The sequence below is a fragment of the Sander lucioperca genome, chromosome 5, assembly GCF_008315115.2.
Source record: "Sander lucioperca isolate FBNREF2018 chromosome 5, SLUC_FBN_1.2, whole genome shotgun sequence".
Lineage (NCBI taxonomy): Eukaryota > Metazoa > Chordata > Actinopteri > Perciformes > Percidae > Sander > Sander lucioperca.
In genome coordinates this window covers 28,048,860-28,067,395 of record NC_050177.1, presented here as the reverse complement: position 1 = coordinate 28,067,395, position 18,536 = coordinate 28,048,860, and the positions used below count along the sequence as shown (strand labels likewise).

At 41.7% G+C, this 18,536-nt stretch overlaps 1 protein-coding gene across 1 annotated transcript in view; it reads left to right on the top strand.

The window, feature by feature from the left end:
- LOC116057048 (inactive ubiquitin carboxyl-terminal hydrolase MINDY-4B-like) overlaps positions 1-18,126 on the top strand; it is a 29,570-nt gene extending 11,444 nt beyond the window's left edge. Inside the window, exons 5-8 of the mRNA XM_031309476.2 lie at positions 14,620-14,692; positions 14,992-15,168; positions 15,282-15,462; positions 17,917-18,126. Of these exons, the coding sequence (XP_031165336.1) occupies positions 14,620-14,692; positions 14,992-15,168; positions 15,282-15,462; positions 17,917-18,050 (565 nt within the window). The 3' untranslated portion in view covers positions 18,051-18,126. The remainder of the gene's footprint in view (positions 1-14,619; positions 14,693-14,991; positions 15,169-15,281; positions 15,463-17,916) is intronic.
- Positions 18,127-18,536: the final 410 nt, after the last annotated feature.

The following is an 18,536-nucleotide window of genomic DNA, read 5'->3' as shown; positions in this document are numbered from 1 at the left end:
CTGCAATTCCTTTCATCGCTAGTCTCATCAATAGGAATTGACATGGAACACACTCAGAAAATGTTTCTGGTGCCTCAGCAACAATTAGCGGCATTACAGTCGCCTCAGACCTCAGACACTTCTTTGCGGCAGTCTGTCCAAAATGAATTGGACAGAGCCATGAGCGACATATTGAACCAGTCTGACATTGACGTATATCAAAAAGCCAAAAGATATTCAAGTGTCTTGCAGAAGTATTTGTCCCTGGTAAAACAGGGAGATCGGGAAAAAAATATAATCACGTTATCCCTCCCCAGCGACGCATCAAAGGCTGAAGCCTCAAATGATGTGTCACAAGACGCAAACGTAGAAGACGATATGATAAGATCAGAAGTATTGGCACACATGCCCCCCAGGAATAAACGCAACGCCGAATACATAATCGCTTATTTATCCCGTAATAATGACCAGATATCGTGGACAAATAATGGGGAAATCGTTATTGAAGATAAGCCTGTGGCAGGGAGTCATCTGTACGATTTACTGAAAAGCGTAACAACACATAATAATGTTTCAGAACATTCGAGACCTGCAGGATGGAATGTCTTTTTAAAGTCACTGGCGCACTTGAACATACCTCTATCCGTAATTCCAAACGCAGTTGTACGTCGTGCTATTGGTGAATTTAAAACAGGGACCCCTGCGGTTGCTAATAGATATCACACGTCGACTGATACACGTTCACCAGTCATGTTCACACCTAGGTCGGTACGTATTGGCACCCCTCTTAGACAGCCTTCCTTGACAAGCGTCAACTCACCGCGCACACCTAGAGCCGCACGCATTGACTCACCCTTGATTAGTTCACGCTGGGCTAGTTTTTGATTATTTTGTTTATTGTCAAGTTGATCAGACATTAATGGCTTTTTTTCTATTTTTTTCCAATTGTACATATTGTTTTATTTTCTTTTTATTTTACATTATTTTACATTATTTTCCTACTGACTGTGACACATGAAAATGTTTTTCCCCTACTGTGAAAACCTAAAAAGGCATTTTTGAATGTAAAAAAAAAAACTGTGACAGTAATGAATGTGTCTCATGCTAATTTTATATTTTTTTCTAACCTATTTTCTATTTTTACATCTCGGGTGTTTTTATTTGTAATACTATTTTACATTATTTTCCTGCTGACTGTGACACATAAAAATGTTTTTCCCCTACTGTGAAAACCTAAAAAGGCATTTTTGAATGTAAAAAAAAAAAAAAAAAAAAAAAAACTGTGACAGTAATGAATGTGTCTCGTGCTAATTTTATATTTTTTCTAACCTATTTTCTATTATTACATCTTGTTGTTTTTATTTGTAATGCCATATCACATTATTTTCCTATCGTGTGATTGTTTTTCATGTATAGCTCTCTTTTTGAAAAGTTTGAATAAAAACTATTACAGAAATTAGGAAGGCAATTATTTTTATTAGCTAAACAAGCACCATTACACACAAGGCTTTTACCTATATGTTACACATGCACATTGTACACATTTAAACATCTGATCGTGGTACACATCGGGGTGTATTTTGTTGACAAAATGATCAACCATTGCATCATTATAGACAAGATTAGAACTGTACATGTTCAACACTTTTGTATAAGACATTTTTTTCTTCTGAATATTACATAAGAAGAACAGACAGTGCTGTCCACAGGTTGTAGAATAGTTATTTTGCACTTGTATCCCCGAATGGTACACCTCCACACAATTTCTTAAAGCAGCCATATTATGCTCATTTTCAGGTTCATAATTGTATTTTAAGGTTGTACCAGAATAGGTTTACATGGTTTAATTTTCTAAAAACACCATATTGTTGTTGTACTGCACCGCTCTCTCTCACTGCTGCAGATCCTCTTTTCAGCTGGTCTCTGTTTTAGCTACAGAGTGAGACCTCTTTTCTTCTTCTTCTTCTGTACTATCTTTGATTGCACTGCACATGCCCAGTAGCTCAGATGTAGATCATGTCAGCTAGCTAGCTCCATAGACAGTAAAAGAAAGGCTGTTTCTACAACTTCAGTCAGTTACAAGGCAGGATTAGCTGGGAGACTTCTAAATGAGGGTGCACATGTAAGTAGTTCTTTTGTAGATTATGGTGAACTTGTGTGTGTTGTAGCAGTGCTTTGCTATTGAGAGCGAGGTAGCATGCTAGCGTTAGCATGCTAGCTTTAGCCATAGCGTTAGCATGCTAACGCTACGAGCTAATGGTTGCGGTTAGCCTGCTCGTTTCGGCTTGTGACGTCACAAGCCGTGCTGATTTTGAACAGCTCACCCAGAGACTGAAGGCAGGACACATTCAGAAACCGTATCTCACTCTAAACAGCATGGATGGATTTTTTTCAAAGTTTGTATGTGTGTGGAAGCACCAGAGACACAACATAACACCCCAAATCCCAGAAAAAGTGATTTTTTCATAATATGGGCACTTTAAGAGGAAATGACTGATCTCCCGTGGAAAAACCGTCGGACTGTGTCCGAAGCTATCAAAGAACAAGCCATGTTTGTTTTCAGTAAGGTATATAGCAAGCCAGTGCTGACCGGGTTTATCGCTTGTGTCCGTGTTTACCACCAACATTGCGGGTAGTTTACTAATGATGGTTTTCGGAAGTTGATCGCATGGCATGACCCCCAACAAATTTATTTCCCTTTTCATTCTTTTTTTAAGCACACCGGTAATCTCTATTGTATTCATGCTAGTAATGATCCAATAGCACTTGCCTTCGATTAGATATTTCGATTACAGAATCAAAAACGGCATAGCAGATTAGGGTCACCGTCCGTGGGAGGGGATTTCTGAAACGTGCTTCTAATCTCACATTGCCTGTCTTAATGAGTGATACATTTCCTGCCCCGCCACCATCGGCTTCAAGATTGAAACAAAACAGCGTGTAACCGTTGCCGAAATCTGATCGTGTTATGGCTAATGAACGGTCCTTCAAATGGCGACCTGTTGCCTCCACAATCTGATAATATTCACGAATATACTGTCCTCTTTGAAAATGTGGTTGAAAAGGTCGTGCGGGGTGAGGCTGTCCGTCAGCATATAGAGACATAAACTCGGTATTATAGTGTCCGAAATTAAACGGGTTACGTGCATACGAACCTGTGTATGCCTCATTATCAACTAAAGCCAAAACTACAAATTTAGGTATCTGGCCAATAAATAAATTCTCTTGGTTGCACACTCTCGTACCTGCTGGTATGGAAAATGTTTTTATGCCTACTCGGTCGATAGAATACTTGGCATTAGTATGTTGTAGCGCTCTACTGTGCGCAAGTCTAACATTCGGAGCCACCGACACTTTCTTTACAAACAGACTGGCAGACATTATTTTCACAGTGAATTGATCATTTCCTGGGGTCATTAATACAAAGTCGTCTTTTGATCTGATGAATTTTAGCGACATGTCCACGCCATTTAGCATCAGCTTTTCCTGAAAAAACAAGTCTGCATGTATTGGTGATATTAACTCCACAATACGGCTTTCACCAGTGTATGAACCTCGCTGTTCTAATCCGAGATTAGCTCCTGTGATTGATGTCTCGTCCATGTTCCCGCTCGTATCTTTACAGAATAGTCCAGCGCTGAACTGTGTATCTAGTGTTTCTTTTCCGTAGTTTAGCAAACACTCAATAATTCCCCTGTATGGATATGTATTTGAAGATTGGGTAATTAATCTATCACCTAACATTATATCTACTTGCGAATAAAGGCTGCAGGCTGGATAGTTTATAAACCCCACATCAGCTGCATTAGCCAGCCCTGTGCCGTCAGGATTTGTAATCCTTACGCGAGTGTAAAGATATGAATCGTTAAGATCGAGGTAGTCTTCTCCGCTAGCTGATATGAAAAACTCGATAGGACCACTGTCTGTTAGAGCAGACATTGGCGGAATTTCTAGAAATGTTGATTTTTCGATAGATGTCTGTGTATACGGCACGGTGAACAGATCGAGTTCTGTCTTCACACACTCTTCCGACTGATTGTGAATGAACGCCATGATTAGGCTTACTTCCCAAAAAGTAATCTAGAATATGTCTTTTGCTAGGGCCAGAGAGCGTCTGGTCGGTGCTCTGCGTCTTCTGGAAGCTGGTTTCTTTTTGATGACTCTTCGTTTTTTGCTGGAGGTTTTACGTTTTTTAGACAGCGTCTGGCTACGCCCACATCCTGCTGGTTTTCTTATTAACGGCTTGCTGCTGTACACCATGAGACCATTTCCCTGCTGTCTGCTTGCTATGGTATTGCGAACATTAGAGACCACGTCCCCAATGATGCCCGTGGCTGCAGTTTTCAGATGAGGTTTGGCTAGATTAAACCCCTTTTTTAAAAGTGGGACTGCCATTCGAAACAGATTTCTGAAAATCCCCCCTAGCCCGCTGCCATATTGCGTACTGGAGCCTATGAATCCCGGCAGGTCTCCGCCGGCCTGGTTCATATAGTAGGCAGTATATCTCCCGTCATCTGAGGTGTATGCTTTGCGCATCATTTTTTTTTACAGTTGCTTCAAAGGTCTAAAATGTAATTTGACAATGACTTTTCCGTACGAGAACGGAATATGTTTATTCTGATCGTCACGTAAATCTATTTGAATGTCCGTAATAGTTGAGCGTGACAGCGTTGTGTAATGAGGCATGTCATAACTCAGAGTGGGGATGCGTCTTGCCTCGTCAGAGATATTTATACATCGGAGAAGTGGGACATGGCTGTCACCCACTAGCTGGTAGTCCACTATGTCGCTATAAATAAATATATTATAGCGACCCGCGTGGATGTCTGCAGGTCTGGGGGCTACACATTTAACACGGGGGTTGGGATCTATTTCAAACACGGTGTCCGGAATGAAGCCAAGAATCTCGGCCAGACGGCCTGTAAACGCTAAATGATGCCCCGCACCGCCGGTAAAGTAAACCCTGTTTGTAATATTGTTGTAGCTCATGGTTATGTCTGCTGTCCCCGTACTAGACAGGCATCTCATATTATACTCTTTAACAATACTAGCCACTGAATTATAACAACCGACCACTAGTTCTATTCGGTATGTCTGTTTAGTTTTCGTGTCAAAAATTTCAACCTCAGCATCATCTGTGCTAAAACTATTCCATATCCTAGGGTATTGAATCTCTATGAGACCTACCTCATAGGCCTGTCGGAATATTAGCGGTTTTGCCAATTTAGTTCTGAACTGCCATATCTTATTGTTCGGATAAACTAATGCCGAAGCGTTACTGGCTAGCGTAACAAAAAAACCATTCTTATTCATCGTAGCGACGCCTTTCACTACCGAATCAAAATGATTAGTTTAAGTGTATGTCATGCCAGCTTTATCTCACATCAACTATGTCTTTTTCGGAGACCCACGAATTGAATTTATCAGGCCATCCTAACCACTTCACCAGAACCAACTTTTTACGGCCTACTTTCTTGCTATCAATTATTTTTTCTATTTTAAACATTTTTTTTTGTCTACAATTACGGATTGTAACTCGGCCTCGTAAAATGTTCCACTCAATAACTCACCACCAGCGTCTTTTAGTATATAAACAGGCGGGGTCCTTCCTACACGTTTAGCTATTGTAAAAAATTCATCCGTAAAAGATTGATGGTAACCTTTTCGAAATACGCCCCTATGTTTTGACAACCTGACGGTCTCACCCTGTTGAAATTTAAAAGCAACCACTCCGGGGTGTTTCAGTTTGTATAGATTGTTAAAGACTGCTTTCTCGTTGTCTTTATTCACTGCAGACGGTGCCATTTTTATTGACCTATGGTACGAATTGTTGTATGCATTCACCAGATCTTGCACCACATCAATATATCTACGGGCGTTAACAGCGGTTAAATATTTCCACATGCGAGTCTTAAAAGTCCGGTTGAAACGCTCCACTATACTGGCTTTTGTCTCGTTTGATGTAGAGAAATGATGAATTTTATATTGAGTCATCAATCCTTGAAAGCCCTTATTATAGAACTCTTTTCCCTCATCCGTTTGAAGTTTCACAGGTACCCGCCCCTGACACAATATTTCTTTAAAGGCACTGGTGACGGTGGGGCCAGATTTGTCTTTAAGACATCTGGCCCAGGCATACTTAGAAAACACATCGATACAAGTTAATATATATCGAACGTTATCGTTTTCCTCAGAATATTCAGTCATATCAACCAGATCGGCCTGAAATTGTTTATCGATACCATTAACTAACACGCGGTTCCTGGGAAAATGTCTCAAAGCCGGAGCGTGTAGAGTATACGCATCCTGACGCAACAGAAACTTTTTAACCGTAGGTATTGGTGGAGTCACCCCCGTACATTCTTTGACTGCAGTACGTAGCTTATGCACCCCACCTAACCCTCCAGGGTGGGCTGCATCATAATATATTTTTCGCATAACCCTCTCCATGATTCATCTAGGACACAAGTGAGCACAATAGCTTTATGTCAAACCTTTTTTATTCTACAACACGCACATGACAATTATGTGGACAGTGTAACCCATTCTATTACGGATAAAGTTTTGGATAAATCAGTTACACCAATTTGACTGATTATGAATATGTGTAGCTTTTGCAAATCATACAAGACATCACTACATTGTTTTTCTTTCACATACAGACTCACAGCATCTACAAGCATTGTATACATTGTCAGTATATGACATACTTTCAACATCTTGAAATTGTGTGTGATGCTTGTTATAACTGCACAAAATGTCTCCACAACACTCTCACGTCTTGTTAGCACTGATAACAACATTTGCATCAATTCAGTCCATTGCGGCTTGCTATACTGTCTTCTAACAAGATCCAACAGTTTTTCTAGTCTACACACATCAAGGATGTTTACATTACATGTACATTGGTACTTTTCATCATCATCCACATTGTTGGCAATGGTTTTATCTAAAATACAGGATAAACGATCTATCACATATCTCCCACTGACACGGTTACCCATTGCACGTAAACAGTTCCCCATAACCACACACTGTTATTTTTTCCCCTCATATAAATCTCTCCAACAGTCTCCAATCTCACGAATTTCAGCCACTTTGATGATGTCCTCACCAATCATAGAATCATACATTTCACGTATTTTGACTGTGACATCTTCCACAGATTTCAACTCGTACAAAACAGTTTCGGCTACTCCATGGATTCTTGCACCATCAGCACGGAGATGTTTCATAGCCAGAAAGCGCTGTACTACAGGGATGAACTTATCTGTCAACAGTCTTTTCATGAGTTGCTCAAAATTTCTTACATAGAATCCCTCTGGGATGCTACCCAAACATTCATGATGTTTCTGACTCGGATGGTTGATCTGACAACCGTGACACACCTCCTGCCAGTAACTGTAAAGTACAGCGTTAAGCAGATGTAGAGATGCTGTTTTAACGCTGTCTATAAACAACGCTGACACCAGACCGTCCTGTTGGTCATCCCCCACAGCGTTTGAACAAACGCCTTCAGGTGTCTGTTGTAAGACATCTGACGATGGGGGGAAGAGCGGATATGCATGGTGGTGGGGTGCGGGTGGTGCAGACTCGATCAAAAGAGAGGGGGGTAGTGGGGGTGACATATGTGGCGGCGCCAGGAAGCGTTCAGGGGTCATATATGGTGATGATGGTGACGGTGAGTGAGGAGATCCTGTTACAGTCAGCTGTGCAAATAAGCCGTGCTGGATAGGAGGAGGAGACTCCTGTGAATAACACTCCCACTCCATACATTCTGGAGAAGAAAAAGAAAAGTTCATACATTACAGATAGAATAAAACAAGACAAAAATGCATTTTTTTTTTTCTTCAACTATTTTGTAATTAACCAACACATACAAATAGACCCACCGTTTTGCTAGTCCTTGTGTCTGACGATTTTAGGTCTATAAAGCGGTCGGGGCAGGACCAGCAAATGTTGTCCGGCGTCGTCGAAAATCAACTTTTTTCTTATGGCCTCATAAGAGCTCCTTATCTGCTCTCTTCTAATGATATAATCGACGGTATCAAACTGCTTCTTCAAAATCTCCCAATCACACCATTGTATAAAGAAGCCTTTTTTAAACCACTTGTTGCATTCAGCATTAGAAACAGGATACGGCTTTAACACGACCTCTGGCTGCAATAACCTTCTCCTTTTCTCCGCATACACTGAGGAAAATAAAGTCCTCAGCAGATCTTGTGAAACGGTCTGCTTCCACACGGTAGATTTTACCGCCCTTGCTGCTATCCCACTGGGACACGTACACTATCTCTGGAAATCCAGGGTTGTCCAAGTCCTTACACACGACCTCCCTAAAAAGCTTCCAGTCTTTCACCGAGAGTGTACACTCTGTTTTAGATTTACTAGATAGCTCCACAACAACAGTAGTGTAAACAGCTAATGTCACATCCCCTGCACTGTAGCGAATAGAATAACAATAGCCATTGTCACCCTCAAATTCCATATCAGCTGTACAGGAATCAGCCATGCATGGCGCATATATCTCTGGACGGGGTCTCTTTTTCTGGGGCGCTCGATTCAGCGCAAATGGATTATCCGTAATAGCACTAGCTTCTCCAGCGATAGATGAGCCATTTCGTTGTTCAAGACCCAATTCAAATGTACTGGGAGAGTCTGTATCATGCGTACCTTCTTTTTCAAAAGACAATCCAGCTTGATGTCCAAATACACGTGTAGACATTCCCCAAAGGAGTTAAAATGAAAAAGCGCCGTTGATTGTAGAGAAACAGCTGTGGAGAAAACACGAGCAAGCTAGCTAGCTAGCTAAAAAAACGAGTGGAGGAAAAAAGTGACCAGACTGAATGAAACAAAGCCTTTTAAAAGCACATAAACCACACCCTTTGTGACGAATTACTCCCCCTAGCTTTTTAACCGTTAACTATAGGTCCGACACTACGTTTTTAACACCTCCATTCATCTAAATAAACACCCGTCATACTCCCACTATACAGTCACGTCCGCCCGCCACGAGAACGCCGTGACCGCGAGACTTGCGTGCAGTTACGGTTGCCATGGCAACGTCACGTTCGCCCGCGACGACAACGCCATGACCGCGAGATTTGCACGCAGTTTACGGTTGCTATGACAACGTCACTACGCACGCGAACTGCGCACGCAGTTCGCCAAATCATACCCCCCCCAACATTGAAACCTATGCGCGTGTCAGTCTCACACGCACGCTCGCGCGCGTGCGTGTGACGTGCACGCGCAAAGGTGGGGGTGATATTACTACTGTCATAAGTGTGCAGGGGACGATTTCTTGGAATAAGCTCACACAAACGGTAATTTAACCTATGGATAACATGGAATATCATGCATGCATTCTGAAAGACATTATATTCAGTAAGCCTTAATGTACCTAGACGACCAAACAGAGGACGAGTGGGGGTATTGATCTCAGACCACGTTAATGCCCGTATAATTTTTTTCTGTAAAATCTGTATTTTTTCAAGTGGCTGGGAAAAATATTACACCATATGACATTACAATAGTTTAAATGAGGCTCAAACAACGTTTTGTATAAGGTGAGAAGTGCTGAGTGTGGGAGAAAATGTCTTAATTTATTAACATATTTAGATAATGTTTTTGTTAGATGATCAATATGACATTTGAAATTTAAACATTCATCAATATAAACACCAAGGAATTTAGTGGTATTTACTCTTTCAATAATTTGGTCATTTATTTTAAGACAAACTTGTTTGTTTTCCATTTGTTGGAATGAAACACAATGTAGTTCATCTTTTTGATGTTAAGAGATAGTTTATTACACTGAAACCAAATTTCTACATTTCTTAACTCTCTATTTACTATTTCTTGCAGTCCAACTGGACTCTTATGTGACATAAATAAATTTGTATCGTCAGCAAATAAGACTTTGTGTAAAACCATGGTAGAATTTTCAAAGTCATTAATATATAATATAAAGAGAAGACGGCCCAAAATGGATCCCTGGGGGACTCCAAATTTGATGGGTTTGCTTATGGAAATTTGTTCATTAATATTTACATATTGCTGTCTGCCAAATAAATAACTTGTAAACCAGCTGAGTGCTAGTCCTCTGATTCCATAATGATGCAATTTATTCAATAAAATATCAAAATCGATAGTATCAAATGCCTTAGATAAATCTAAAAATATACCTATACCACAGTCACCTTTATCAATGGCATCATTAATCTTTTCAATCAGATCTAGTACAGCCATGCAAGTAGTATTTCTTTTCCTAAAAGCATATTGGGATGAAGCAATACTATTTAGTTTATCAAGATAGCCATTTGACCTATTGTACACTACTCTCTCTAAGACCTTAGAGACTGTAGGCAAGATTGATATTGGACGATAATTGCTCATATCATTTTTATCCCCAGATTAATTTTTTATTTTTGCCCTTTTCGGCACAATTCCAGAGAGCATTGATAGATTGATAAAATAAGTGGCTCCAAGATATCAAGTGCAATGGCTTTCAGAATTTTACTACAGATTTCATCCTCACAAGCAGTGTATGTGTTTCGTAAGTTTGTAATGATTTTATAGACTTCATGGCAATCAGTAGGCTTTATAAAAAAGGAATTAACATAGTAACCTGATAAGTAATGGTTAAAAGAAATACCTTGAGGTTGGTTTATTTTGTTAAAGAGTTTTTCCCCGATGGAGACAAAATAGTTATTAAAGTTATTTGCTAGATCAATGTCATTTGTTAAATTATTACATAATGTGAGTGTATGCCCGCAGTAATTGGGAGCACGGTGCTGTTTTGGCCGTTGTTAAGGACTTTATTTAGCACTTTCCACGACTTCTTGGAGTCACCCTGTGATGCTTGTATGAGGTATGTAAAATGGTTACTTTTACTTTTCCTTATTATATGTGTAAGTTTATTCCTATAATTAAAGCTGCAAGCAGCGATGGACGGGCCCTCGCGCCTCTGCGCGCATCAGGGTTGCCAGCTAATGCCGCTCCTTGCGACCGTGCACACTCAAGTTACAACAATTTCTTTGTTCATCGTTAATCACTCAAAATGGCCGCCACGCCCACACCGTCTGACGAAAAGTTTTTCTTTTAACAACTTTTCATCTTTAACGTCTTATGATGGCACAGACCAAATTTGAAGTTGATCGGATGAAATCTCTAGGAGGAGTTTGTTAAAGTACGACGTGGAAATGGCCAAAATCACACTAATTTCGAACTTTGAAATCAAAATGGCGGACTTCCTGTTGGGTCTAGGGTATGGCTCCAATGACGTTTTTTGTACATCTTGACATGTTACAGATGTGTACCAACTTTCGTGAGTCTACGTTAAACACACTGCAGGGGCTCAATTTTTGTAACTTTGTAGGGGGCAGTAGCGAGCCATTTTGTGCGCCTATTCCCGAAACCCTTAAAATACGTAAATGTTCACCAGACTTGATGCGACCGCCAAGTTTGGTGAGTTTTTGAATATGTTAAGCCCCTCAAAAAGCCAATTCATTTGCCGGGAAAATAATAATAATTCCTTCAGTTCCAATAGGGGCCTTCGCCGCTGTCGGCGCTCGGACCCTAATTAGTGTATATATCCTTGTTCATAGCACTTGTTTTTTTAAGGAACGTTTGTAAAGTTTATTCTTATGTGTGATAGATTTTAAAATACCCTTTGTAAGCCAGAGGATGACCAGTGGCACTGCAGATGGCAGTCTTCTCTGGGATGGTACAACAAATGGAGTTTGTGATCTCATTTATTAGGTTGTCATATGCAGTGTTAGGATCATTGCAGTTGTAGTAGGTTGAAAAGGCTGTATGTTTAGTTTTTGTTTAAACAGACAACCCCCCAATTTTTGTTTAATATTTGAACCATTGTAACTGATCCTTACAGACTTATTGAAGCTATTATGCTTCCACGTCAGTAGATGGCGCTATGGCGCTGCTGTGGATCCATTAGGGAGACCGTAGCTCTTAGCTCTGCTCATGCGCAGCTCAGAAATAAACAAGCTTTGCCGTGAGCAACACGCTAACGTGCTCTCTGTTGATTCACAGTTGATTCAAAAACTCACTTTTTCATATTGTATTGTATATTGTATTCTCATACTGCTTGTATCAGCAGATTATCTAAATGTTATAGAAATCGTTGTGTGATGTTTTGAGCAGATTTTGAGGTGTTCGTTTTAGGAGTAAAAAGCGTAACTTTGAAGCTAGTTGTTCCGACCAGTGTCGGCAGGCTGAGTAGTTCTTATGTACTTCCGTTTTACAGTGTAGTTTTTCATAGTAGTTTGTAAGTGTAAGTTACTGATATTAGCATCCAGTAACATAAGAAAATACGTTCTATCTTTTGTTCAGAGTATTAGCCAGCCAGCAGTGGGTAAATGGTGATGAGAAATACTGTTTCAAGCTAGTTTTACATTCCCGGTCATTCAGTAACATGGCGACGCCATCTTGTCAAGCGCTAATATTAAGTGCCCGTGTATGAGAGAACATGATGTGTAAGAATGTTGTATGTATGGGTGTGAATTATGCTACGGTTAAATTTGTGTTAGCAGGATAACATTGATTATATGTCAAAGACTGTAGGTGTACGAGTCCAGTGAATGTGAAGTGAAGTGGTCTTGTATGTGTAATATGTGTTAAATCATTTGAATTTATGTGCATTTATTTTCTGTCAGACTGTTTCATATTATTTATCATCAGTTTGGTTACACCATTTATTTAATTTTTAAACATTTTATTATTATCTTAACATGCACTTTTATCAGAGTTAATATATAGAGACAATGTGAATGTATGGGAATTGTATGCAATTGTTTCAGAAATAAACAAGCTTTGCCGTGAGCAACACGCTAACGTGCTCTCCGTTGATTCACAGTTTTCTTAAGCTACGCAGTGCTTCCTAGCCTGTGTAGCCATTGCTGCCGGTCCAGATTCCACCTAGGTCTGGTACCGGTAACACAGTCATAGACTGCTTCCCATGTTTTGGCCTGTAAGCTTTCACTCAGTTGTTGCAAGGTTTGTTCATTTAGTACTTTAGTTTTTGTTTTTTGCCGTGGTAATTTAGTCTTACTCGCAAAATCTAGAATTAAAACAATTTTAAAATGATCAGTAATATCAAATAACACAACTTCAGATTCTAGCCTAGTGTTTCGGATGTTTGTGATGACATTGTCAGTAGTTGATCTAGTAGAATGTGTTACTCTGATAAAATGATTTATGGTACAAAAAAAGATGATGAATGTAAAGTATTAAAGAAATCACTTCTAGCAGCATCATCTCTGGAGACATCAATATTGAAGTCCCCTAAAAGGACACAGTCTATGTTTTTCCTGTTTATGGAATATAAAATGTCCTCCAGTTTGACCTGTAAAGTATCCAGGTCAGAGTCAGGGGGTCGATAGATAACTCCTACTATAAGTTTTTTAGCATTTGTGAGATTTATCTCAATAAAAAGTGAATCAGAATGGTTATCATCTAAGAAAATGTCATTACAAACATTCATATGATGTCTAGAGTGAAGATATAAACAAACACCACCTCCAGTACGGCCAAGCCTGTTTTTAAAAACTAGCTTATAGCCATCGAGGTTAAGAATATCAGTAAAGGTCCTATCATTAATCCAGGTTTCACTGCAACCAGTAACATCAAAGCTACAGACAGAGTTTGAGAGTAAGGTAACTAATTCTTCATGATGTTTCCACCAGCTTCTAATGTTAAGGTGCAAAAGTGAATAATTTATATAATTTAAGCTTTGTAATTGTTCAGGAATGTAATAGTTACAATTTAGATACTTATCTATATCAATACAGTGTTTTACATCCTCATAATTCAAATCATCGAAGGCCATATGGGAAAATAGTATCATATTTGAGTTGATTGACCAAAAAGTTAGCTGGGATCATATAAAAATAACATATACACATAAACCCATCCATACACACACGCATGCTTACACGGATAACGTTAATACCCGCCTATTATCAATAGAAAGTAAATGAACTTCCTATTTCATTAGCTCTCCACCCACAACATTATGTTGAGAGCTTGTAAAGAAAGTAACGAAAACAAACAAACCAAAAAAACAGCAATGTAATAATCTTAAAATTTCATCTTTAAATGCAATACTTCAGATGTAAACGTAGAGTTACAAAATACTCTCCGCTTTTTCACAGAAATACCTTAAGTGAATTAAATAAAGATACCAGAACATATGATGAGGGAAGAGTAAATCACATGAACTCAGGAAAAGCTAACACACATCGAGGCTACGGAAAGATAAGAGAAAAGAAAAGAAAAAGAAAAGGTTAACCAAGGCAGTGTGTTAGCCTGGTTAGTACGCTAACCAGTCAGGTACAGTCATGCACAATGATTGGTGAATAACGTTAGTCTAACGGACAGAGGCTATATATTCTTTTGCTTCTGCAACTGATACGAGACCTTTCCTGCCTCCTTCCTTCAGTTTAATGGTGAGCCTGGCAGGAAACAGCAGGGCTGGCTTAAGTTCTAGTTTATATAGTTCAGTCATTACCTCGTGGCACTGATGTAGTTGTTCCAAAACCTAGTTCTCGTAGATGTAGATCAAGTTGTCCATGTCTTCCTCCGAGACATGTTGAATATTTCCTCCTCTTCCTCCTCCAGGCTGGAGGAAGATCTGGACTCCAGTACGTCTCACCTGCTGTACCGGAGTCTGGGGACCTTCGTCTGCTGCCAGGTGAGAACTCACCTGTCGTAGGACAAACTCCTGGTTCTCCCAGTTCTCCCGGTCCTCTGGGATCCCCAGGTCCTCTAGGATCCCCAGGTCCTCTGGGATCCTCAGGTCCAGTTCAGGGACCAGTTCAGAGGAGTTTTATTCTCTGAGTCTCAGCGGAGACAGAAGTTCACAAGAAGCTGTCGGATTCTCTCTGACCAGGGTTTTATAGGACATGTGTCTGTCTGTGTGTCTGTATGTGTGTGTGTGTGTGTGTGTGTGTGTGTGTGTGTGTGTGTGTGTGTGTGTGTGTGTGTGTGCAGGCGCTGCTGAACCTGCTGCTGACAGGACGGGCGAGTCCCAACGTCTTTAACGGGACGCTGCTGTTCGGGGAGGACGGGTGTCCTCTGCAGCGCCCTCTGCAGGGCATCGCCTCATGCTGTGATGTCGGATACTTACACTGGAGCAGAGAGGAGATGGAGAGAGGCCGACTGCTACAGGTATACACACACACACACACACACACACACACACACACACACACTCTCATACACACACACACACACAGACACACACTAAGGATATATTCTATATGCATTATGTATGTTTGCAGGTGGGCAGCATGCTGAAGACTCCCGTGTTCCCCGTCTGGCTCTGCTGTATCAACAGCAGCTACTCGGTGGTGTTCGGTCTGAACCGCTCGCTGCTCTCTGATTGGAAGATGGAGCACCTGTTCCACCTGTACTACTACAGCGGCCAGAGCTCGCAGACGACCACGGCCAGGCTGACTGTTGGTGAGGACCCACACTAACACAACCACAGACAAGCTGACTGTCGGTGAGGACCCACACTAACACAACCACAGACAGGCTGACTGTTGGTGAGGACCCACACTAACACAACCACAGACAGGCTGACTGTCGGTGAGGACCCACACTAACACAACCACAGACAGGCTGACTGTCGGTGAGGACCCACACTAACACAACCACAGACAGTCTGACTGTTGGTGAGGACCCACACTAACACAACCACAGACAGAGAAACTGATAAGTAAAAACACAAAAAGGTTGGAAACTGCAGGTGGAGTCAGGCACACCGAGCTGGGAGAGTTTCTCCGGAAGCAGAGCCGGGATGATGGTGTTGAAGGCACAGCTGAAGTCCACAAACAGGATCCTGGCGTAGGTTCCTGAGGAGTCCAGGTGCTGGAGGAAGTAGTCTAGGGCCAGATGACTGCATCGTCTACAGACGATATGTTGTGTCTCTGGTGCTTCCACACACATACAAACTTTGAAAAAAATCCATCCATGCTGTTTAGAGTGAGATACAGTTTCTGAATGTGTCCTGCCTTCAGTCTCTGGGTGAACTGTTCAAAATCGGCACAGCTTGTGACGTCACAAGCCGAAACGAGCAGGCTAACCGCAACCATTAGCTCATAGCTAGCATGCTAACGCTAGCATGCTACCTCGTTCTCAATAGCAAAGCACTGCTACAACACACACAAGATCACCATAATCTACAAAAGAACTACTTCCATGTGCGCCCTCATTTAGAAGTCTCCCAGTTAATCCTGCCTTGTAACTGACTGAAGTTGTAGAAACAGCCTTTCTTTTACTGTCTATGGAGCTAGCTAGCTGACATGATCTACATCTGAGCTACTGGGCATGTGCAGTGCAATCAAAGATAGTACAGAAGAAGAAGAAGAAAAGAGGTCTCACTCTGTAGCTAAAACAGAGACCAGCTGAAAAGAGGTTCTGCAGCAGTGAGAGAGAGCGGTGCAGTACAACAACAATATGGTGTTTTTAGAAAATTAAACCATGTAAACCTATTCTGGTACAACCTTAAAATACAATTATGAACCTGAAAATGAGCATAATATGGCTGCTTTAAGTCCTGTGGTCCTTGGCTTCTTGGGAACGGGGATGTTGGTTGAGGTCTTGAAGCATGTTGGCACGTGGCATGTCTCCAGTGAGGTGTTGAAAATGTCTGTGAACACTGGAGACAGCTGATCAGGGCAGTGCATCAAGCTGGATGGGGAGACAGCATCTGGTCCAGCAGCTTTCCTGGGGTTCTGTCTCCTGAACAGCCTGTTGAAGTCTTTCTCATTGATGGATAGAGTCGTCACTGAGGTGGGTGGGGGAGTGGAGGTGGAGACCTTTAAGGAGGGCATTGGTGGGGGGGCCCAGGATCCTGCTGAGGTGGGGGAGGTGGAGGTGATACACTGTAGGTGGAGCTGTAGGGAGGTGTCGTGGGGGATGGTTTCAGGAGTGGCCTTTTGTCTTTCTAATCGACAGTAGAACTTATTCAGGTCGTTGGCAGGGTGTCGGTCGTTGAAGGAGGAGTGGGGGGCTTTAAGGCAGTTACACACCGACCAGACGGCCGTTACACACCGACCAGACGGCCGTTACACACCGACCAGACAGCCGACCGTCAGCAGTAAAGCCAGTGTGACTGATCAGTCTCCCCGAGTTGGTCCAAAAAGTTCCTCAGAACACACCGAAGAGACCAGACGTAATACGTCTCCATAACAGCAGGCGGCACTAATCTGTATTGTTGCCCAAAAAAATGAAAACTAGCAGCTGATTGGACAAACGCATCACGTGGGTCTGGCTTCTCCGGAAATTCATGGCCAGACTGTCATGGCGACTCGCTCAGAATACGATCTCATATTGGACAAAAATAGTTCACTGAAACGTGTTTCTGAAAACATTTTAAGAGAGAAATAGGCCGTGCAGTTGCTAAATCTGTCTTCATTTCAGATCAACAAAGGTCAGTTTAAAAGATTTTACTCAGATTTTGAGAGGCTTAGTCACGCTCATTCCGCTTGCCGTTTCCGGGTGAGTCCCGACTGTCCTGTCTCTGACTGTCCTGTCTCTGACTGGCCTGTCTCTGACTGAACACTTCAGGTCGGCCAAAATGAAGGCCGACGGCTCCTCGGACGGACGACAGCACGGAACACACGGAACAGACTCGAGTCACCGACCTCGCCAGACTGTCCAACGGCCGTGTGTAGCTGCCTTTAGGCTTATAGGTGGTGATCTGCCTCAGTCCTTTCCAGACAGTTGCAGAGTCGTTGCCTCCTTCACTGCCTTGCTAAACTTGTACTTTTACTCTTTAAATCTGTCTATGTCCCCACTCCTGAATGACTCTTTATGTGTTACTGTGTATTTTTGTAGTATTACTACATTCTACTTTATGTTTTACTGTGTATTTGTGTAGTATTACCATGTTGTACTTTATGTGTGCAGATACTCACTCTCACCACTGGGAGGCGCCAGCAGACGGAGACCCGGAGAAAAGGTTCCCGTCTCTGGAGATGACCATCAGGACCAAGTGGGCCGGAGCCGCGGTCGACTGGAGCGACCACGCCCCTTTCTACTGAAGACCCGCCCATTTCTACTGATCACATGACAGGGAGAGATTGTCCAATCAGCAGGCAGCTGACAGACTGAATCTGTGAAGAACTTCACATTAAACGTGTTAATTATTAAACTCATTAAAGTTCCTGACTACTTTTACTCTTTCACAAAATAACGTAAAAAAAAACATCAAAAAACTACAAAAAATGTTTGACGCATTATGTCAGCGTGTGAATGAACAAAAGAAACATGTTAAACACAGACACACACAAACACAGACAGACACACACACACACACACACACACACAGACAGACAGAGACACACACACACACACACAGACACACACACACACACACACAGACAGACACACACACACGCACACACACACAGACACACACACGCAGAGACACAGACACACACACAAACTGATTGCAAAGACTGATTGCACCAATGTGCAAGTCGGAGCGGTATAGGAAGTCCTTCATACCAGCTGCTATACGACTCTAT